The sequence below is a fragment of the Lemur catta genome, chromosome 2, assembly GCF_020740605.2.
Source record: "Lemur catta isolate mLemCat1 chromosome 2, mLemCat1.pri, whole genome shotgun sequence".
NCBI classification, from domain to species: Eukaryota; Metazoa; Chordata; class Mammalia; order Primates; family Lemuridae; genus Lemur; species Lemur catta.
In genome coordinates, this window is record NC_059129.1 from 19,573,629 (window position 1) to 19,595,490 (window position 21,862).

At 60.5% G+C, this 21,862-nt stretch overlaps 1 protein-coding gene across 2 annotated transcripts; it reads right to left on the bottom strand.

The window, feature by feature from the left end:
• Positions 1–16,807: 16,807 nt before the first annotated feature.
• LOC123632553 (translation initiation factor IF-2-like) lies at positions 16,808–21,816 on the bottom strand. Of its 2 annotated transcripts, none has more exons than XM_045542955.1 (3): positions 20,640–21,816; positions 18,933–19,038; positions 16,808–17,388 (listed from the first exon to the last, which is right to left on the bottom strand). In XM_045542955.1, exons 1-3 carry the CDS (start codon positions 21,003–21,005, stop codon positions 17,168–17,170), a joined length of 693 nt encoding a protein of 230 aa, XP_045398911.1. In that variant the 5' UTR covers positions 21,006–21,816; the 3' UTR covers positions 16,808–17,167. The 2 variants fall into 2 exon arrangements, with proteins under 2 accessions (XP_045398911.1, XP_045398910.1); XM_045542954.1 differs by having other exon boundaries at positions 19,685–21,816.
• Between the last annotated feature and the right edge of the window lie 46 nt (positions 21,817–21,862).

Sequence of the window (21,862 nt, forward strand, 5' to 3'; positions counted from 1 at the left end):
AGCGGGGTGGGACGGTGCCCACCTCTGTGTCACAGCCTGTGACACCTGTGGGTCAAACTCTCAGGCCCAGCCCTCACTCCATGCTACAGGTGGGGAGAGTGAGGCAGGGCAGGAAGGGGTCGAGCTGCTCGGGATGACACGGCTGGCACAGGCCTCTCTGTCTGCTCCTCCCGGATGCCAGGGCGTCACCTTCCGACGTTGCTACAGGATTTTATTTCCCAACAGGAAAAAAAAGGATTGTTTTGCTCCAGCAAGAGCTCCAAGGAGCTTTCCACTCCCTGAGCGGGGGAGTCCCAGAAGCCGGCTGGGGTGGGGACAGCAAGGGTGGCAGGCGCTGGAGAACAGGCAGGGCTGCCTGCGCCATGCCGGGCCCTCCATCACGTTCCCCACCCCGGGGCCTCCAGCCTGATGTGGGGCTTCTGTGATGTGGACAGTCCCGGCGTACGACACGCGGGCACACTTCTCGCTATCAGCTGCTGGGCACGGGCGGTGGTGGGCGGAGGGCAGGCCGGCCTCGGGGAGCCGGGCCGCCGCGTGTCAGGCGCACACCTGGAGGCTGCCCGGGCTCCCGCAGCCCACGCCAATTAGGAACTCACTTTACATTATTTTAATTTGTCTCTGGGGCCCTGGAAGGAAAATCATGCGATTATTATTATTATTATTATTTTGGCTGGAAACTCCAGTAGCCATTATATAAATTACATATAATTGAATACATCGGAGGCAGTTTCTTTTAAACAATCGTGTTTTCCCTTCCCCAACAGTGGGGCCGCCCTCCCCCAATAACTGGACTTGGGGTCACGTGAGAACATGCAGGCCCGAGAGGAGGAGAGGGGCTTCCGGATTGCCCAGACCACGTATCACCCGCTGAGGCCCACGGAGGGCACAAGAGGCTTTGAAATCTGTCCACCAAGGGCTTGCTGTGTGACCTCGAATGAGATGCCCAACCTCTCTGAACCTCTGCCTCAAAGGGCTGATACAATGAGATCAAGCCTGGAAAGTGGTGCCACGAGGAGTGTCCCCACCTCATCTTCCCCACCTGGAGCATCTGCTCAGCCCACAGTGTGGGCTCCCTGGACACGGGTGTTTTAAGGGTACCTGGGATTTGTTTTAACCATGTGTGGTAAGACACACAGATGTGGAAACGACTGCCACAGGGAAGAAGTTTTTATGATACTCACAGGTCCCTGGACACAGGAGGCAGGACGTGCAGGCACCCAGGGAGTGTTGGGCCAGTCGGGAGGCTCAGAGCTAGGGGACAGGGGCGGGGAGTGGATGTCGAGGGGGCTATGCTGTGATCTCCTTGGGGAGAAAGAGGCCAGGCCACGTGACTCAGGACTGGAGAGCTGGCCCTGTGGCCCCGAGTATGAGAGCGCACAGAGGAGGCAGCTGGGCTGTGGGTTCTGGATGGTTCCTTTGCTGTCTCTGGGGCCTGGCCAGCCTGGGAGGGGCACCCTGCAGGGCGAGGCCCAGATGTCAGAGCATCAGATATTCAGAGAATGAGGAAGCACAGTTAATACACGGGAACCAGACAGATGCTGCAGCCAGCAGGGTCGCCGGACCTGTGGGTGCCCAGCCCTGGGGGCAGCCCTGCCTGACACCCGTCACCCTATCGGGGCTGAGATGGGAGTTCCTACCCCCGAGTATAGAAGAGGAAACCGAGGCCCAGAGAGGAAGGCCACTTGCGGCCACACAGGGAGCAGGGCTGGGCCAGATGCAGACCAGCCAGGGTGACCCCAGGGCCCAGGCCCCAGCTCTCCATCAGGGTGGGGGCCGGGGCTTCGGCTACCAAGGTACAAAGGACAGAGTTTGCTGTGGGCTGCGCATGGAGGGGACCCAAGGCTGCTCCTGGTCTGTGTCCTGGAGCGTTGGCACACGGTGGTGCTCAGGGAGCCTTCGCTCGCTGGGTGGGCTTAGACAAGCCCCTTCCCCTCTCTGGGCCTCAGTTTCCCTATCTGTACAGAGAGGAGTGCAGTGGTGAGGAGTGAGGCTCTAGAGCGGCACAGACCCTTCGCCCTGGCACCTTTGGGGAACTTGTACTCGGGAGGCAGGGTGTGCCCACAGCTGTCCCCTGCGCACTGTATACGACAGCAAACGCCTGGAGACCACTCGTGTCCAACAGAGGGGGCTGGGTGGAAAGTACACGCGTGTAGCCCCGTGGTGGGGCACTACGCAGCCGTGCAGAGTGGTGCCTTGCCACACCCCAACGAGGGACAGTCAGGTGTATCGGCTAAAGCAGCTGGATGCAGGGCAATGCACATGCCCGCAGCAACTGCAGGGGAAGGATGACAGGTCTTCCTCAGTCCTACAGACATGGGACGCTTGTGGGTACACAGGAAACTGGCAGCAACAGTGACCACAGGGCTGCCAACCTGGGGTCTATGACACAAGGAAACCTACTTTCCAGCTCATCCTTTTTGTTCTGTCTGAAATTGTTTGTTTTTTTTTACCATGTACTTGTATTGCTTTCTTTTTAAAAGTGTTTTAAGTACTTCTAGGTATAGACCAAATAAAACTGAAGACATACGTCCCCATAAAAATCTGTACATAAGGGATGGGTGCAGTGGCTCACGCCTATAATCCCAGCACTCTGGGAGGCCGAGGCGGGAGGCTCACTGGAGCCCAGGAGTTGGAGGCTGCAGCGAGCTGTGATCTCAGCACCGCACGCCAGCCTGGGCGACAGAGGAAACCCTGTCTCTAAAAAAAATTTTTTCAGAAACCTATACACAAATACTCATAGCAGCATTATTCATAATAGCCCGGAAGACAGCCCGAATGTCCACCAGTGGGGAATGGATACTACAGTGTGGTCTGTCCGTACCGTGGAAGTTTCTTGGCCACATAAATAGATGAAGCATCGGCACACGCTGTAACATTATGCTCATGAAAGAACCCAGACACAAAATGCCACGTGGTACGATCCCTCCACTCGGAACGTCCAGGATAGGCAGGTCCCCAGGAACAGGGAGGGCTGCGGGTGGGAGGGGAGGGGCAGTGAGTGCCACTGGGTACCGTGTTTCTTTGGGGGCAGGAAATGAAAATGTTCTGAGATTACACAGTGGTGGAGGTTGCACAATCCTGCAAATATACTAAGAACTGCCGAACTGCACGCTTTAAAAGGTGCATCGTGTGGCATTTTGGATTAGTGTCCCGGGGCTGCCAGAACAAAGCACCACAAACTTTAACGTAACAGAAATTTGTTATTTCCCAGTTCTGGAGGCCGGAAGTCCAAAATCAAGGTGTTGGCCGGGCCATGTCCCCCAAACGCTCTGGGAAAGTGTCTGTTCCAGGGCTGTTCTGCTGCTGCTGGAGTGACAGGTGCGTGTGGCTCGCGGCTGTGCCCCTCCCGTCGCTGCGTCTGCCTTCAGGTGGCCGCCTTCTCCCCATGTCTCTGTCCACATGCACATTGTCCTCTTTTTCCTCTTTTTGCAAGGACACCAGTCATAAAGAACGAGGGCTCACCCTAATGACCCGATAGTAACTTGATCACGTCTGCACAGACCTGTTTCCAAATGAAGCCACAGTCACAGGTACCAGGGTGAGGACTTCAACGTATCTTTTGGGGGACACATTTCAGCCTATATCATGTGAATTATATCCCAATAAAGCTGTCATTTTCTTTAAAAAAATAATTTTTTAAGCAATAAAATATAAAAAGAGAGAGAAAACAGACTCCATCGCGGGGACAACTGAGTCTGAATCCACTCTCTGAGTGACCGCATAGAAGTCTGCAAGGGGAGGCCCCTGCCACCCTCGGGTGGGTAATAAACACTCAAATAACGTGGGGGAAAACAGCCGCGATTGTATCCCTGGCCTGTGTCTCCGTCCCCTCCCTCCCTGAACCACCAGGCCTTTCTCCCAGCCGCCCGGCCTGGCCCTCAGCTCTGACCCCCTGTCCTCCAGCCCCAAGGCCACCCAGACCCCTCTCAGAACTGTGGCAGTCAGGCCCCATCACGCGCCCACACCCCCAACTTGTAAAGTAACAACCTGTCACACGCACAACCTCTTTGCACCCAAAATGTTCTCTGATCTGTGTAAACTGCAATTGATGCTGCGCGGCTTGATATTAATATCTTTTGTTTGTGTGTCAAGGTTCTGCAGAATCTAATTAAGAAGTGTTCTCTGCGTATCCGGGGTGTTCGAACAATTCCGCCGAGCAGACAATGCAAGCTGTTGACCTGCGCAGATAAACTGTGCTTGCAGAGGTTTCGGGGGTGGTGTGCGGGGAGGGGTGGGCACGGGCTGTTCTTTTCCGCTGGGGCTCCAGGCATGGTCTGTGCGGCCACTCCTGTGGGCTGGCAGTGTGGGCATCTTCGCTGGGGGGTGCTTGCCAGGGCAGCAATTTTTTGTGTGCACTTCTGTGTAGACACATGCACACACACGCTCTTGTCTCAACGGCTCTGTCCCGGTGTGTGCGTCACGGCACACATGGGGGGCTGGGGCCTCTGGTGCCCGGTGAGGGCGCAAGTGCAAGGGGAGGAGCTCAGGGGCCGCTGAGCAGCCATCGAGGGCCAGATAAAACCACAGCTGGGGGCTGTGCAGGGCTCCACCCAGCCGGGTAATGACAGAGGCATAGAGCCTGCAGTCTGTCCTTGGGTCCTTGGGTGAGGCTGGGATGAGAACTGTCCTCCCACTGGAGACACAGGGAAACCAAGGCCCAGAGAGGGCGCACAGTGGGTTGGAGGCAGAGCTGAGCCCTATCTAGACCCTCCAAGCCACACCCTGGGGCCCCTTTTTTGGGAGTCACTTAAGCCTGGGTGGGACCAAGGTGGAGTGTCCTTCAGTCTAAGGTAACTGGCTGTCCAGGGTGGCTTTGGGGACCCTGGGACCTGGGGTCCTGCCCCACCGGTGGGTGACCTTGGCAAGTGCCCACCTCCCTCCCACCTCAGGGACCTCCCCTGGGAACTAAGGGAGCATCGTGCAGGCAGCCAGTGGGGCAGGTGCTCAGGCTGGGGTTGTCGCAGCTCCAGGGCCAGCCAGCTCGCTGCCCCGCGGGGGGCTGCAGTGTGCAGGGCCCGGTGCTGCGCCCCTCAAGATCAGACTGATAGGAGAGGCCGCCATGGCCAGGGCCTGCTTGGCTGTCTGCGCGCCAAACAGACCTGCCCCCTCCAGGCTGGGGGACATGGGACTCTGCCCCTGAGGTCCCCCTGAAGAAAGAAAACCAGCAGCCAGGTCTCTTGAGGCCCTGGGCGGAGGGTGGCTCCAGCCCCAGTCTGCAGGGTTGGAGGGGCATACCAGGCGGCGACACGGGGCACAAGGCTGGGAGAGAGCCTGGCCCAAGGGTCTGGGTACCGGAGCCCGTGTGACCGGGGTCTGCGCGGGTCTGCGCGCGTGTGCATGTGTGCGATGGATGCGCAGGCATGCGGCTCTGCGTGCGGGCGGTCGAGCGCACCTGCCGTCGGGGCGCACCGCGTTCGCACGCACCTGGGCACCTGCCGGCCCCGCGCGCTCAGGAAACGCCGCAGCGCCACCTGCCGGCCGCACGCGCCCAGCGCGGCGGAGGCCGCAGCCCCCGCCCTGCCCGAGCCCCGCCCCTCCTCAGGCTCCGCCCGAGGGCGCGGCCCCGCCCTCTGTGGGCGTGGCCGGGGCGCAGGTACTGGATCCCGACCCCACCGTGCCTAGGAGGGGCGGGCAGCCGGTGTTAGCTTTAGGGCGCCTGGGTGAAAAGTGGGGACAGCTGCGGACATTAAACACGCACCAGGAGTGAAGTAGGAACACCTGCTCCTCCTATTGCAGGGCTCCATTTTACAGATGGGGAAACCTGCCCAAGGTCGGAAACCTGCCCAAGGTCGGAAGCCTGGGTGCAGCCCTGTGCACTCAACGGCCCCCTCCAGCTCCTGGTACATCCATGTTTACCTGTTAACGAATAGTCATTTAGGAGTATAAACCCATTTAACCCTTACAGCCCTTGCGGTAGGTATCTAGGAGGTGCGTCCAGGAAGTGACTCGACTCCCAGCGGTCTGAGCTGTCGGCAGCCCCTTTCCTGGCCAGGGATTCCGAGTAGAAGAGAGGATTCTCGGGATTTCAGCCAGAGTCGAGAAGTGGAGTGGGCAGTCACCCCTGAGCACAGCTGGGGGCAGGGCCCTGGGTCACAGTGGGACTCACGGGGTAGCCTTCAGGAAGTTCTTGACTCCTGTGGGCCTCAGTTTCCCCATCTGTATAATGTGGAGGGGGGTGGGGAGGAGCCTGAACACCTCTTTTCTCAGGTCCCTCCCCCAACCCCAGACAGTGCAGTCCAGGCGTCCCCAAAGGTCTGGGCTGGTGCCGGGCCTGGGCGGGTCCCTCCAGCGCCTGTGGCTGTCACTGGTGGGAAGTCAAGTGCCTCTGCCGACCGCTGCCAGTATCTCAGCCATGACCCGGTCCCTCTCTGGCGTCTCAGTCCAAGGGGAGGCGTCTTGGGCTGAGGGTAGGACCTGCCAGGGACAGATGGCATTGGCCCCGGGTGCCAACCCAGCAAGAGCCCACGCTGGACTAGCCAGGCAGAACTGCTGCTGTCAAGAGCCTCCGCCAAGCACAGCGGCAGGCCCTGTACTCGGGCTGCACCTGGTGGGTAGGGAGGCCTTGCAGGGGGACCCTGGGGTGGTGGTGGTGGAGGGATGCACCTGGCTCAGCAATGTCACTGACAAGCGTGACCTCGGGCAAGTCCCTCCCCACTTCCACCTGGCCCCTTCTCTCCTGGCCCCCTAGGCTCCTGCCAGGCTCTCCTACCCCAGGACCCAGCCACACCCCAACTGTGCCACTGGCAGGCTGTGCAACCTGGTTAAGTTGTCCCTCTCTGGGCCTCATTATTCTCATCTGGAAAATGGGCTGATGTGCAGCTCTGAGCCTGACACAGCAGGGCCGTGGGAGGCCAACAGAAGGCCTACAGCGTGCTGGCTGGCACTGCGTTGGATGCCATGTTGCTGTTTCGTTCCATCCTCACAACCAGCCTGACAGGCCAAATGCCTTCATCACACCCATTTTAAAGCCAGGAAAATTGAGGCTCTGAGAGGTGATGTGATTTTCCTACCAAAGCGGGTGGAAACAGGCTTCCAAGCCACAAGCTGGCTGTAAGCAGAGCTGGAAGTGGACCAATCACATCCATCCTCAGGCCCAGGGATCCCCTCAGTCATGTATCTGGGGCCCCTGGACCTTGGGGTCCCTGGAGGAAGGAAGCTGAGACACTTCACAGACACTTGGAATTGGGCCCCTGCTCCCAGGTAGTGGCACAACTGGGCCCTTCCATCCGCTTTCCAAACAGGCAGCCCGCGTCTGAGACGGGGCTGGGGCAGCCGGAAGTGTGAGTGCCTCTGAGGACCATAGCAGGCCGGACACCATGGTAGGGGCAGCCACCCTAACCTGCCACCACACGGCACGTGGCACCCACAGTCACACCCCCACTCTCATGCACTCCCTGGGGTCACAGGTGACAGTAGAAGCAGAGGAGTCAGGACCTGCTTTCCTCTGTCCTTGGGGCATGGGGGGGCCAGTGTCAGACCCTCCCTGCAGTTCAACCCTCAGCTCTTCCCAGGGGGATGCCCAAGACCAAGGGGTGCCAAACTGTGATGTCCCTTCAGGCTATAACCATTTGTCTGACCCCCCCCATACACACGCAAGTGTGCCCAGGCTGACGTCCTCCCACCCACCCTGTCTTGGGCAGGTGTGTCTCATGTACCTACTTTTGTATGTTCAGACGCGGGGCAGCCGATGTAACCCCACAAATGTCCACTGCAATTGTTGGGTAGGGGTGGATGGATGAGTGGATGGACAGATGGGTGGATGGATGGATGAGTAGGGAAAGAGAAACTAAGAGAGACTGAATGCACCAATACGTGACCCCATTGTTTAGTAGTGGAGACGGGTTACTCTAAGGCCTGCTATAAGCCCTATTTTATAGATAAGGAAACTGAGGCAGGAGGTAGGAAGCACCCAGTGCAGGATCACACAGCCAGCTCTCAGAGGTGCCCAGAACCCTGTCTTCACAGAAGCACCTGCCTGGCGGAGGTGGCACAGGGGTCAGCACACCAGAGCCACACAGACCCTCGGAGAGCCCGGATGGGGCCCTGGGCTCAGACAGCCCAGGCTCAGGCACTGCCCAGAGAAGGGGTGTGGGGGGCGCCCGCCCTGCAGTCCCCGCTGGGGCTTCCACCTGCAGCTGTCCGCCCCAGCCCTCACCTCTGGCTTTGGTGGCCGTGGGGGCCCAGCTGTCCCACCACCCGGCTCTCCAGAAAGCCCCCCTGACAACGCGAGCTGGGCACGAGGGGGGATGAGGCCCATGGATTTCCCCAGCCCAAGGTAATTAAAGCGCATGGTTGTGTAGAAGTTTGTAATTAAACACTGAGCATCTTCAGACATCCCAGCATGGTGCCTGATGGATTAATTACGGGGATGCCAGACCCTCGGGTGTGCGCCTCGCGGTACGGGGAAGGGTGGCCCTGAGCCTTCCTGTTGGGGGGAGACGTGCTGTGTGCAGGGTGTGGGGGACAGATCCAGCTTCCATGGCCGCCCCCACCCCTGCCACGGGCCTCCTCCCACGGCTGCCTCCTCCCCAACCAGTCTGAACTCAAACCTCATGAGCTCCAAACGTGACATCCCCTCCTCCACCCGTCCCTCACCAAGTCCTGTCCATCTCACCACCTGACGGTGCGGGGACGTACCCAGACATGCCCAGCACCCTCCCACCTCCCTGGACCCAGAGCCTCCATCCAACCATGAGAAAAGCCAAACCCAAATCAGGAGACATTCTGCAAAACACCTGACCGGTGCTCGGCAGAACCATCGAGCTCATCACAAGCAGGGAAAGTCACATCATGGAGGATCCCAAGGAGACACGACGATGAAGCATCCTGGGGACCCCGGATGTGCACCTGGACCAGGAGCAGGGTGTGGGGAAGGCAGGAAGTCTGGATAAAGCGCGGCGTTCAATCCCTGGCAGTGCAGGACGCTGGCTTCCTAGCTGTGTGACAAACGTCCCCGAGTAACGTCCCATGTTAACAATGGGGGAAAGTGTGCGTGTGCAGGGACCCCCCCCCACACTCCACTTTGCTCTGAATCTAAATGTTCTAACATCAAAAGCTTATTTGTCAAAGCATGCGCAAGAGCTCTGATCCAAATGTGGCAGAATGTTCACATCTGTTTAATCTTGGTGGTGGGTAAATGGGTATCTGTTCCACCGTTTTCTCTACTTTTCTCTTTGAAATGTTTCAGAATTAAACATTTAAGAAAAAATAAACCCAGATCTAATACGTCTCCCCCGCCTGACACTCGCTAAAGGCTCAGCCTTAGGATCAAGTCCAGAATTCCCACCCAGCGACAGGTCACAAGGAGGCCCCCCCGCCCTGCCGTCTGCGGTCTCGCGTAGCTGGGGTCCTCCCAGTCCACGGCTCCTGCAGGTCGGGTGTTGGGAGGGAGGGGTCACCACGGTTTGCCTCAGTGGACATCAGCCAGTGTTAGGAAAGCCCTCCCCAACCCCGGGCCAGGACTGGGGCCAGCTGTGAGGTGGGTGCAGCGCTCCCATTGCACAGGTGGGGAAACTGAGGCTTCTCAGAGGGAGCTAAAGCACCTGCCCAGTAAACTGAGGGGCCCGGACTGGAGTCTGGAGCGTCGGCCTCTCGGGCCAGCATTCTCTCCACCCATCCCTGGTTTCCCACCTGCAAACTATTCCAGGAGCCAACAATCCGGCCAATGTGCCCCACCTGGGCGGAGTTAACGCTCAAGGTGCTTCGTGTTCCGATCTGGATACCTCTCCACCTCGTGGGCGCCCTTCTCCTCTTCATTCCCTCTGGCCACGTGGCTACCTGCTGTCACTCCACCACTCTGGCCTGCCCCAGGGCCTTTGCACCTGCTGGTAATTACCCTGCCAGGCATGCGTGGCGCCATCCTGCCCTGCTCGGCTTGTTTTGGAGCCCCTTGCAGTACCTGGCACTGCACACTCTGTGCTCGTGTGTCCTGTGGTCGTCTGTCCACCCCTGGGACGGAAGTTTACTATATTGCCGAGTGGACCAAGACAGCGTAGTCTGTCGTCTGCGCTGCTCTCCACTGCTGCACCTGTTTGGAGCCACCTTGGCAAGTAGTGAGCACCTCATTCTCGGGAGAAACCACATCCAGGGAGTGAGCACAGGGGAACAGGAGACCTCTGTCTGCAGCAGGCCAGGAGCGAGGCTCTGGCAGGGCTGACCAGGTGCCCTCCCTGTGCCCTCCTCTGCCCGCAGGGCCAGGCCACGGCCTCAGAGCCAGGAGCTGGGCAGGCCACCAGGAACCCCCAGTGTGGCCAGGCGGCTCCCCAGACGGCTGCTCCCTGCCTGGCCCAACCTGGCTCTCCTCGGCTGCCTCCACACCCCCGCTCCATGTGACCTTGGAGGGTCCCTTCAGCTCTCTGAGCCTCAGTTTCCTCCTCCATACAGCAGAGGCTCCTGTGTCCCCAGACCTGGTCTGGAGGAGTCTCTGAGCTGGGAGGATGTGGTCTAGGGACATCGCCACGACCTTGCTTTACAGGCTGGGGACGATGACCCAAGGCTCCTCCTGGATGGGGCTGCAGTCAGTACTGCAGGGAAACCGAGGGCCAGAGAGCAGAGGGCGTCTTCAGCAACTCAGTGTTAGTCTGTCTCTGTCTCTCTTGTAAAGGCACGCACATGCACATACGTTTGCACTCACAAATAATCCACTTGCACGAACACATGTGCATGTACACAAACACGTAATCACGAGTGTGCATATGCACCAGGGCTGGGGGATGACCCAAGCCCTGAGCAGGTCTCCATTGCTTATAATGCACATGTTTGTGATGTGATGAGTGTGTGACACATGTCCCATGGGTGTCCTGTGCCAGGAGTCACAGCGAGATGCAGCCCGATGCACGTAGGAGACACGCTTTGTGCTCCATGGCATCTCATTTCCCACATGTGATGGGGGTGCCACATGGTGTGCTGCAGCACGGCTGGGTGTGGAGGGCACGTGTCACTCAACACAGAGCGTGTGGCCAGCATTTGGGGCGGGACCTGGAACACAGATGTGTGTGCTGTGTAGTTGGCGTGTGCCAAGCTCCGTGTCTGACGCATCGGATGTGACGGACAGAACCTGAGGGACGTCGTATTCATCAGTAAGTCAGCCCGACACCTACCATGTGCCAGACCCTGAGGCTACGGCAGGGAATGGACAGATGACATCCCTGTCCTCGTGGGACTCCGTCCTGCGAGGGGGGTGACGCTAGGCCAGCAGGCATCTGACGTGATGGCTGGAGGTGATCACGCGCGGAGAAAAGTACAGGAGGGGGAGGGGACGGGAAGTTCAGGGAGTCAAGGAGGCCCCTCAGCAGGTGAGGAGCCAGGTGGCTGCTCCGGAAAGGGACATTCCAGGCAGCAGGACCAGCATCGCAAAGGCCCAAGGCAGGGGTGCTCGGGCTGTGTGAGGCCAGCAGTGCGTCAGCAGTGAGGAGCGGGGGCGCCCGGGACAGAGGGCAGAGCACAGGTCTTGATGCTGCGTGGGTCCCGCATGCCCTGACAGCCTCTCCTGGGCGACAGGCTCCTGGATGGGACACCCCTGGCCCCAGAAAGGCCAGGCCCCAGAGTCTGCGTGCCGGCCAGGGCCGGGGGCCTGGGCGTCCTGGGGTCACTGCTCAAGGCTGGTCCACCACCTGGAGGTGCTCTGGATCGGTCAGTGTCCCCCACAGCATGGGACTGGATGACACCTGCGGAGAGCTGGGGTTGTGCAATGAGGGGGCCCAAGGGTGCAGCCAACAGTCTCCTGAGTCTGTGCAGCCCAACTCCTGTTGTACAAGGGGAAACTGAGGCTCAGAGAGGATATGGCCACCTCAGATCCTTCAGAAACTCGGGGCAAGTTGCTGGGATCAGCTCTGGGGTCCCCTGGCTCCCTGGCCAGGTGTGCACAGGTAGGTAGGCAGATGTTTGGCTCACCTGGTGGGCAGGTGTCCCCAGGCACAGCCAGAGTGTATGGATGGGAGAGCTTGGCCAAAGCCAGTGCACCCCAGCCAGTCCAAGAAAGGGAAACTGAGGCAAAATGAAGAAGGCCTGCCCCTCACCTAAGGTGCTGCAGTGCATCCGGGTCAGCGTGGGTCCCCACGGCTCCCCACCCTGCACCCCCAGCCCCGGCCTCTGGGACAGAAAGAAACCTGGACCTGGCTGGGGGCCTAATCCCACCCTGGCCTCACCCTGCCCCACCCCCAAGGAACAATTTACCTTTCGGAGCGGGTCCAAGATATTAATTAAGATAAATCTACCTCAATTTTGAGATTCTCTTATCATGTAATTTATCAAAATTATGTTAATTATTTCTGTAGGGCAGCAAAATTATTACCTCTTTTGTGTCTGATTTGTATTAATATTCATAATTTAATAATTCAGCACCCTGGCCATCTGGTCCTGGAGCAGCTCCCTTCCCTCCGCCCGTCCGAGCCAAAGGCCCCCACCAGCCCGCGTGTCCCCGGGCCCCGCACTGTGTCCCCCTGCGCGTCCCAAGGGTCCAGCCCCAGGGCTGCTGGCCCCAGCCCGCCCCCGGCCGGTGTCATCACCGGGCCCGCAGCACAGACAGGTCCCCGCGGTCCCCGCACAGGTATGTGCACAGGTACAGCACGCCGCCACCCCCGCTTGGCAGGTGAGCCGAGCTGAATTGACATTTTCCACACTTTGTGAGTTTTACACTGTAATTTGACATAATTAATGCCTACATTACTGCTGATAATTTAGCTAGTTAATTAAACTCGGAGGAGATAATTAAGGAGAGGCTACTGCTTGGATTGCTAATTGTTTTTGTCATTATTTCGGGGGCCGACAGCTGCCGGCTGAGTCATCCTGTTTTGTCAGCTGACGGGTCACGTGACACAGGGGTCCCCCGGGGGCCCCCCACTTCCAGGGGAGGGAGGAGCGCAGCCGGATACCTGGCTGCTGCCTGGAGCCTCGCCAAAGCTGCTGGCTGTTCTGCCCACTCCGCTCCTCCTCGAAGCAGAGACAGCCCCATCCGAGCCTGCCTGAGAGCTCCAGTCTGGGGTCACACCAAGGTCAGCCTAAGCCCCGCATCCCAGCCCAAGGGGTGAAGTGGCACCTGGCAGCATCCCAGCCTTCTGCAGCGGTCAGATAAGAAGTAGAACTTCCTGGGCCTGCTGGAAGCCAGAATGGATGAGCCCAAATAGCAACGAATGACAGGGAAATTGTGAGAGAGAGAGGGAGCGAGGGAAAGAGGGAGAGGGAGAGGGAGGCAGGTCGGGGCACGGCTCCTGGAGGTCTTTGGTGGGACCTATCTGGAGACGTTCCCCAGTAGCCAGCCCTCCCCAAGGAAAGCCCTAAGGCGCAGTCCTCCCGCCCACCTGGGGGACAGGCAGACCCAGACCAGGAGAGAGGGGGGAAGCCCCGCGCCCTGGGCGGACCATCATCACTGTTGTCCCCACTTCCGAGTTAACCAGGGCCCTGCCAAAGGTTGCACGACAGGGAAGTGGCCATAGACCCAACGCAGGCCCCAGGGCAGGGCCCAGGAGGCCCGACCCAGGCACGGTCCTAGACAGGTTGGGGTGGCAGCTCTGCCCCCTGAGCCTCAGCTTCCCCAGCTTCAAGGGAGCGGATGGGGCTGCACGACCCCCAGGCCCCCCAGCTCAGATGACGGGGGGAGCCAGGGGACAGCCCAGCCGTCGGCGTGATGCAGGTGGAATCATCAGGGTAGCCAACTAGGCTGTCGGGAAACCAAGTCAAAGAGGCTCCAGCAACCCTGGGGTTATTATCCCTCCAGCGAGGAGTCTACCTGTAAGATGGCTCTAGATTGGCTAATTCAGGGTCCAGGGACACCAATGGGACATCAACAAAGGCCAGGAGCCATCTCTGTTTCTGCCCCGCTAGTCACTCTTGCAGTCACACCATCTCTCATGGCCCCAAGATGGCTGCTGTGGTGCCAGGAGTCCCAAGTCCCACCACGACACCCCAAGTATCAGTTGGCACCCAGCAAAGATGGGGCTGTATCTTTCACATAGTCATATTCTTTTCCTTTCTTTTCAGATTTTTTTTTTTAAAGAGCGGGTCTCACTCTGTTGCCCAGGCTGGGGTGCAGTGGAGTGATCATAGCTCACTGCAGCCTTGAACTCCTGGGCTCCAGTGATCCTCCTGCCCCAGCCGCCCACACAGCTGGGACCACAGGTGCCACCACGCCCAGCTCATACTATTTTCTTAACAGACGGTTTCCAGGGAGACCCAGAACCTCGAGCCTCTCTCCTGCTAAGCCTTGACCCTTCTCACCTGCAGGACACCAGCTTTGGCTTGGACCGTAAGAACCAGCTTCTTGCCACAGCGAAGCACAAACTCGTGCAACACGTAATCAGTGTAGGAGTCTGACCTCAGGCAGAAGTGCTCTCTTAGCAAACCCCCAGTTTCCTTTCTCGAGTGTTCAGATTGGCTACCTTTAGTCCAAACCCACCTCTCTCTTAAGACCTTACCCAAAACCACAGGAAGTAGTCAACTAATGCCAATATTCTGAATATTTTTCTACTATTGCCCCAGCCTTGAAGAATGTGCAGTCTGGGACCAAGGTACCATGGGGAACAGCGGAGTCTGAGTCCGTCACAACCTTGGGCCACCTCCCATTGGGCGGGGCCGTCACTGCCCAGGGCTGGGGCCTGCACTCAGTGCTCAGCTTGTTACCCATGGCACCTACTCCTGGAATTCTTCTGGAATTCTCTACCAGGCAGGATGTTTTCATCTAAAAAGATCAGAAAACCCAAGTGACAGTTTAAACAAAGGGGACTCTTACCCCACATGAGTGGGCTGATTAGTGCCCCCGAAGCTTCGTGTCACCCAGAACCTCAGATTGCAGCCTATTTGGAAGTAGGGTCTTGGCAGATGTAATACATTAAGGATCTTGATGAGATCATCCTGCATCTAAGGTGGGCCCTAAGCCAGCGACTGATGTCCTTGTACGAAGAGGGACATCTGAACACAGGGACACAGGGCAGGCCATGTGGCGACGGAGGCAGACTGAAGTGACGCAGCCACAAGCCAAGGGACCCCCGGAGCCACAAGGAGCTGGAAGAGGCAGGAAGGAGCCTCCCCTGGAGCCTCCGGAGGGAGCGGGGTCCTGCCCACACCTTGATCTCAGACACCTGCCTCCAGAGCTGGGAGAAAATGGGCTTCCTTGTCTGGTACTTTGTCCCTGGGGCCCCAGGACGCTCACACCCCCCCACAGCCACCCTCCCTCTTCCCTCAGCCGCCAACAGGGAGCCCAGGGAGAGACTACGTCCCCCAGTGTCCTGTGCAGCCCGGGACGGCTACATAAGTAAGTTCTGGCCAAGGAGGAGAGAGCAGGACACCCCCAGAGGGCCCCGAATGCTGGTCAAGGTGGGTCATGTGTCCTCAAACGTGTGTCCTGCCCACGCTGCCCGCTCTGTACTCCACAGCCAGTGTGAGCTTCAGAGACAACTTCGGCCACTCGATTCTCCACTTGAAGCCCTCCCTAGTCCCTCGCCCCCAGCCAGAACTTGCACCCTCCCCGCCTCAGGGCCTTTGCATCGCCGCTGCCCCCCAGCTTGCCTACCTTTCTTCATCCTCCACCCCCCAGCGGCCGTGGTCCCAGGCTCTCCCCACAGAGCCCCCACCCTCAGGACTGCTGTCCTCTCTCATTGCTTGTCCCCTGGCTGTGCCAGAGTCCCCGAGGACAAGAACTGCTTGGTCTCTTGCTCACTGCTGGGCCTGCGGTACCGGGCGGGCAGCCTGGCATGTAGGAAGTGCTCAGTCAACCCTTGCTGGACGGAAGAGAAGGTACAATGGGATTAAAAAGCATTTTAGGGGCACAGTGGCTCGCACCTGTAATCCCAGCACTTTGGGAGGCCAAGGCAGGAGGATCACTGAGTGAATGCGGGGTGACAGTGGCCATGAGAGGGACACCAGGTGGATACATCAAATGGTAACGAGGAACCTGGGGAGACGTCCGAGTGTGTCAGAGCAGCCCTGTCCACCAGACATGGAACCTGGGCCATGTGTGTAATTTTGAATTTTCTAGTAGCCACATTAAAAAAAATAAGTACAAAGAAAAAGATGAAATTGATGTCCTTGGCATTTTCTGTAACCCAATATATCTAAAATATGACCATTTCCATACATAGTCAATATGAAATGTTATTAATGAGATATTTCATCTCCTTTTTGTGGACAGTTTTGAAAGCCCGCATGCATGTCACACTCCGGCCACCTCCATTCGACTGGCCACGTTTCAGTGCTCAGCTGCCGCATGTGGCCAGGGGCCGCTGTAGTGAGCCCCTCGGCCCTAGAGGACCCCATTTCCCCGTTGAAGGTGTCAACCCGACGCCTCTTTTCATCTCACGCACCTCGAAAGCCCAGCCCTGCCCTTGACCGCCAGGGGAGGGGCTTTGCGGTCGCTCAAAGCTGAAACAGAGAATCTCTCGCTTCCCAGACGGCCCCAGCAGGCCTGAGTCCCTGTCCTCGGGGTCTCCAGTGGCCACCCGCGCTTTGCCCAGTGGCCCGGCCTCCGTCCGTCCAGCCCCGAGGGCGGCTTCCTGCGACTGCCAACCTGCGCTCTCACTGGCTTTCCCACTTGTCCGTCACTCGTGTACCCACCCCCGGCATTCCCATCGTGAGCGCTTAAAACGTTAACACGCACACACTGAAATCACTCCTCCTCCCCTCGTGCACCCTCGGACCCCGACCCCAGCCGCCCGGAGCGTGTGGGCGAGGCCAAGGCCCTCTCACCGGGCACCTGCCCAAGTGCCTGGTGCATCCACTCACAAACCCAATTGCCCCTTTCCAGAAAGTTCTCCTTCGTAAATAAATGAGAATAGAAATGGCCCATATGGAAATATAATGTTGTTAAAAGCACTGATTAAGTTTTACACAACCGTGTTGAGAGCGAAGGAAAGGGTTTTAGCTTTTTAATTTAAGAAAAGAGGAATATGATACAATTTCAATTTGTGATAAGATAAGATGCTCTCGATATTGCAGTTGCAATCGGATTACATCCTAATGTGCTTTATAAGTGCCGGGCGGGCTGCGGATGAAGGTGTGTGTGATATTCTTTATTAACAACGTGATGGGCTGGCGTTCGCTCTGCCATCACTGGTGCTCCCGGCCCACCCGGGAGACCTCCTTAGCGCAGCCCTGGATGGAGGCTGTCGTTCCTCAGGGCACACCTGGGTGCACAGGCAGACAGGGGGAGCTCCCAGGCCCTACCACAGCCACCTGCTCAAAGGCGTGCGCTGGGAGGGGTCCCCGGGCGGCAGGGGAGGGAAGGGAGCGGGCCCAGGAGTCCAAGCTCCAGCCCAGCAGGCACGCAAGAGCCAAAGCAGCCGCGGGGTGAGGGGGCCCCAGGGGAAGGAGACAGCCCGGAAGGGCCAGGTCTGCAGCAGCAGGAGGATCCGGGACCCCGGCCTCTGGCTGTGCCCCTTCTAGGGGGGTGGTGAGGGCCTGCAGGGTAGAGGGGACACGACCCCTGAGCTCACGCCCACCTCATGCTCATGTCCCCGGACTCCAGAATCCCCTGAGTCACATCCCTGTGACCCCCCTGCCCCTCCCGCCCCTGGGGGAAGCCCAAGCCCAGGGGGTGCGGGCAGAATGTCCACCAGGGAGGCCCTCCCTCCCAAGGTAAACAGGGCCCTGGTGGGGGGAGAAGGGGGTGCTGGGGGCTCAGCCCTTGCCCTGGGTCCGCAGACATTAGGGTGGCCTGGCAGGGAATGGCCAGGGGACACGGGGTGCCCGCCGGCGTCTCTGTGCCCCACGTTCTGGGCGAGGCCCTGTGGTGCCTGGCAGGTGAGCAGACCCCACCCGGCCCCCAGGGTCCTCTTGGTGACTCCGCTTTGAGCTGGGCTCCACCGAGGCCCAGGAGGGATGCGGAGTGGCGTTCAGGGGAGTCCTGGGAGAGACCTTTCTTCCCGGGAAGCCCGAGGGGCAGGCTCCAGGTGGGAAGGAGGCTGGGACTCGGGACGCAGGCCACGTGGAGACCTCGGCCAGGGCAGCCGTGGGCTCCCACACACGACCCCGCCTGGGACAGTCCTTGCCAGGAACATCCAGGATCTGTGCTCCCCACCCTCCCAGGCGGAGGCCAGGCACATATGCCCAGGCCCCGCCCACTCCTGTCATGTGACCCCAGGCACTTGTGACTGTTTCCCCTCTTGTCAAGGGGACACAGTGCTGCCTCCAACTCCACAGGTTTTGTGAGGGGCTGCATGGCATGGGGCATGGCCATGCCCCCCATCCCGAGACCCCTGCTGGCCACCCCCCCAGGTGGGCTGATGACCAGCTGGACCTCCATTCCCTCCTCCAAGAGGGGTTGGGGCAAGCTGAGGGTTAGGGTTAGGGTCTACGGGGAGGGGCGAGCCAGCTCCCCAATCTGGTACTAAACCCCTGCCACCTGTGCACTCCCCCGTGCATCTGGCAGGGGCTGAAGGAGGGCGTGGCAGAGCCCACGGGGAGTGCAGTGCAAGGGGGCCCTGGTGGGGGCATGAGGTCCCGGAAGCTGCTGGGGTCTCTTCTGCACGCTAATCCCCCACTCCTGCAGGGCAGCTTCGGGTGCGGGTCACCGTGAGCCCAGCGTCACGCACACTCGGGTCAGTCCCTGGGCCCAGCCGGCATCCTTGCCACTCGGGGCTGAGCTCCCTCTCTGGGCCCCGGGGGCAGTCCCCAGCTCTGAGACACCCCAGGAAATTCCCTGAGACCTGAGCCCTCTGCCCAAGGCCCCCCCATCTCTCCCCTGCTCAGCTCAGGCCTGGGGGGCAGAGGTCCCCGAGCTGTGCCCGCTGGTGGGCGCTGGACCACCCAAGTGACCTAACTCAATCCTCGGCCCCAGGCAGGGCAGGGGCAGCTCCCTGGGTCCCCCGAGTATGAGACTGGCTGGGCTCGGGCAGGGTCTGTCTCCACGGGCCATGGACGTAGGCAGTGTCACTGGCCCCTCTGACAGGTGAGAGGACTGCGGCCCAGGCCGGCTGAGCCCTGCGTGTCACTCACTCACTCACTCAACAAGTGTTTGTTAGGCTCCTGCCACGTGCCAGGCACTGTTCCAGGTGCTAAGGACACAGCCCTGGGAGGACGGATGAGCTGCCCGACCACGGGTGCCTCCATCTAGGGAGAGGGGAAGACACAACAAACATCTCAATATAGAAGGCAACTTCGGACAGCTGAAAATAAACCAGGGTGAGGGGCAGAGAGCAGGGGACTCAGGGGAGCCTCTCTGAGGAGGGCAGAGTTAAGCAAGGACATAGGAGCGAGGCTTGTGGAGCACAGGGATGGGCAGAGAGCAGCAAGTGCAAAGGCCCTGCGGCACAGAGGCCACGGTGCAGGGGAGGGCGAGTGGGGGCGATGGGAGGAGGGGAGGGGGAGGAACTTCTGGAAGCCAGCCCAAGCCCTGCCACAGGTTTCCCAAGGGGTGGACGGAGGTCCCCTGCCCCCTCCCCACCACAGTGCCCCGTGAGGACCAGAGCTGCTCCGAGCCCAGGCCTCCGGCTCCCTTAAGTCCAAATCCTGAGCCTCCCAGCGCAGACCCTGCCCCCACCCCTCCTGCTGCAGCCACGCGGGGCTGCCCAGTGTCCGGCCACTTGCCACCCCGGAGCATCCCGATGGCCCTGCCGGCCAGACCTCAGCCCACGCTGGACATTCCCAAATCTGGCCTTTGTCCCTCAGACCCCGGGGGCCGCAGGGCTGAGGCCCAGCACGTTCAGGGACCAGACCCTCCCATAACGTCCCCACCCCCACATCCACCTGTGAGTACCGGTTGTTGGAAAAAGCCTCTGACGTGCACTGAGCGCCTCCTGCAGGAGCGGATGACTCTGGGAACCCTGCACACCTGGGCTTCCGTCCAGCTGGGCCGCTGGTTGGCTGTATGCTTTGCAGGTGGGGGGGCCACCCAGGTGGGTGGGGCCGGGCAGCCTCTACAGCACCAGGTAGTGGGGCAGCCAGACCCACCTGGGCCCCAGGGATGCTCCGGGGGTCCCCCAAGCCCATCCTGTTCAGCCTCCTGACTCCAGTTGCAGGGCCTGGTCAACGGCCATGGCCCCAAGGATGCGTCCCTGCCGTCCCGCCCAGACGGTGCCAGGCTCTGCAGATGGCATGGACATCCCACTGGGCTGGCCTCGTGCCTGGGACCTGATGACTTTCGGGGGCTCTGTCTACCCTGCACCCACCACGTGCCCAGCCAGGGCCCCCCAGCACCTCCGCAGCTGCCCAGGAGCCCTGGAGTGGACCCCCAGGTCCCAGTCCCTGACATCACCTACCTTGCTGTGTGACTTCAGGGGACCACAGCACCCTCTGAGCCTCGGTTTCCTCATCAGTAAAGTGGAGCTCACCTGCGGCACCCAGGCGGCTCCCCCTGCTCGCTAAGTGGCACTCTGCCGCCCCCCGGTGGTGATGAGTCTGCATTGCAGGTATCCCCAGCGGGTCAGGCCCAGGGGACTCAGTGGGACCCGAGGCTGAGCCCCAGGACCAGGCTGCCCCCCCCGGGCTTCACGCTCCTGACACACAAGAGGCCGCGGGGCCTCCGCTTGGAACTGCCCACCCCACGGCACCCGGTGCCCGGGAAGCCCGGCCTCGCTGCTGCACCTGCCCAAGCCCCATGACCAGATCTGCTGCTGGCTTGGGAAGCCGCTCCCCGCCCCAGCATATCTTCTCGCTCCCAGACCCCTGCTCCTGCATTCCTTCCCGTCCACCAGGGGACCCCCCCAACACACCCAGGTGACACCTCCTTGGTGCAGCCCCCCAGGGCGTCGGGGATCCCAGCGCTGGCTGCTGTCGCCTCCCTGTCCTCGGCAGGTGGTTTCCACGGCAACAATCGGTCCCAGCAGCCTCAGGCCAGGCAGAGCAGGGACCCCACTACCCATCGCTGCCGTGTGCATGGGGAGTGGCCTCACCCCTGTGACCCCTTCGCTCTTCCGGGGTGCTGAGCGGAGTGGAGGGAGCAGCAGATGCCCGAGGGAGGTGGCGGGGCCCTTGCCATTGCTAGGGGGCAAGAAGGCAGCCCCTGAGCTCCCCACCCTCACTGCGGGTCCAGACCCGCCAGGGATCCCGCCCAGCCTTACCCAGCCCCACGCAGCCATCCGTCACCAAAGGCTCAGAGAGGGCTGTGCCCCAGGCCTAGGCCACACAGCTGCTGGGCAGCTCTGACCCTGCACGGACAGCGCCTCTCATCCCAGGAGCCTGGCCGAGACCCTCTGGTGCCCCATGAAGGCAGCGGGAGGGAGGGTGCCCAGCCAGCGCGAGCTGCATGGGCCCGTGCACACAGCCAGGGACTCCGGGCTCTGTCCTTGCGCGGGCCCTGCCGGGAACCCTGGGCCTCCTGACCCCGCCCGCCCCCAGGTGGGCATACTGGCGCTTTGCCACTGCTGAGGGTCCACCCGGACCATCGCAGACAGGCTTCCGGGGCAGCTGAAAACAGCAGAGCAAGATGCAGCTACAAGCCCGCCAGTCCCCGCAGATGGGGAGACGGAGGCCTGTAGGGGACGTCGCTCTCCCTGCTCACAGAGGCAGCAGGGACCCGGCCCGGACCTCCTGGACCTCCGCCCACGGCACCCGCGCCCACGGCACCCGCTCTGCAGCAGCAGTCCTGGCGCAGGCCCACGGCTGAGATCCCTCCATCCCGGGCCCGGCCCACCCGTGCCTGAGACAGCCTCAGCCCCAGAGACCAAGGTCACGCATCTTTGGCTGCTGAAACGTCGTAATCCCTTCACAGGGCCAGCACCTGAGTTCCCAGTTTGCACAGTCGCCCCCAACCCCGTCTCCTCTGGGGCTCACGTCCAGCCCATCTGTGCAGCCAGGAAGCGGCTAAAGTGCCCATCTCAGGGGGCCTCGACCAGGCCCAGAGAGGGTCAGCACCTGCCCAAGGCCACAGAGCATGTCCGTGCCGGGTACAGAGCTGGGGCTCAGGCGAGGCTGCTGGGCCACCAGGTGCCAGGTC